This window comes from Penaeus monodon, chromosome 15 (genome assembly GCF_015228065.2).
Source record: "Penaeus monodon isolate SGIC_2016 chromosome 15, NSTDA_Pmon_1, whole genome shotgun sequence".
In the NCBI taxonomy this organism is placed as follows: Eukaryota; Metazoa; Arthropoda; class Malacostraca; order Decapoda; family Penaeidae; genus Penaeus; species Penaeus monodon.
Window position 1 is genome coordinate 40,583,226 of NC_051400.1, and position 333 is coordinate 40,583,558.

A 333-nucleotide genomic window follows, 5' to 3' on the forward strand; every position below is an offset into this window, starting at 1 on the left:
TTTAGAGACACATTTCTGAATGATTGGATGAATATATTAATCTAGCGAATAGTGATTGGAATGTTTGATCTTGTCTGAGAACTCAGATCAGTTTCAGATTAATAAAAAAAAAACATATATATAGCATTTTACGCATATTTCTTATTAAATCAAGCCAAAAATGAAATATCGATTCCGAGTGAAAAAATGGCAATGAAGTTGCATCAACTCTGGCACGTATGGATATCAGGTGAGGATATCGTGTTGCATGCATGATTTGGCCCTCGTCTGTCTGCAGCTAATTGCGTTCCGGTCTTGATTTCTTGAGGAACGATGGAAGAAAACTTCTGAAAT

The 333-nt window shown here is 35.1% G+C and overlaps 1 protein-coding gene across 1 annotated transcript in view; it reads right to left on the bottom strand.

Annotated features, from left to right (window-relative positions):
* Positions 1-120: 120 nt before the first annotated feature.
* The window catches only part of LOC119582372 (organic cation transporter protein-like), a gene marked incomplete at its 5' end in the record, with an annotated part of 41,030 nt that continues 40,817 nt past the window's right edge, over positions 121-333 (bottom strand). Inside the window, 1 exon segment of the mRNA XM_037930586.1 lies at positions 121-326. Coding sequence (XP_037786514.1) covers positions 278-326 — 49 coding nt within the window.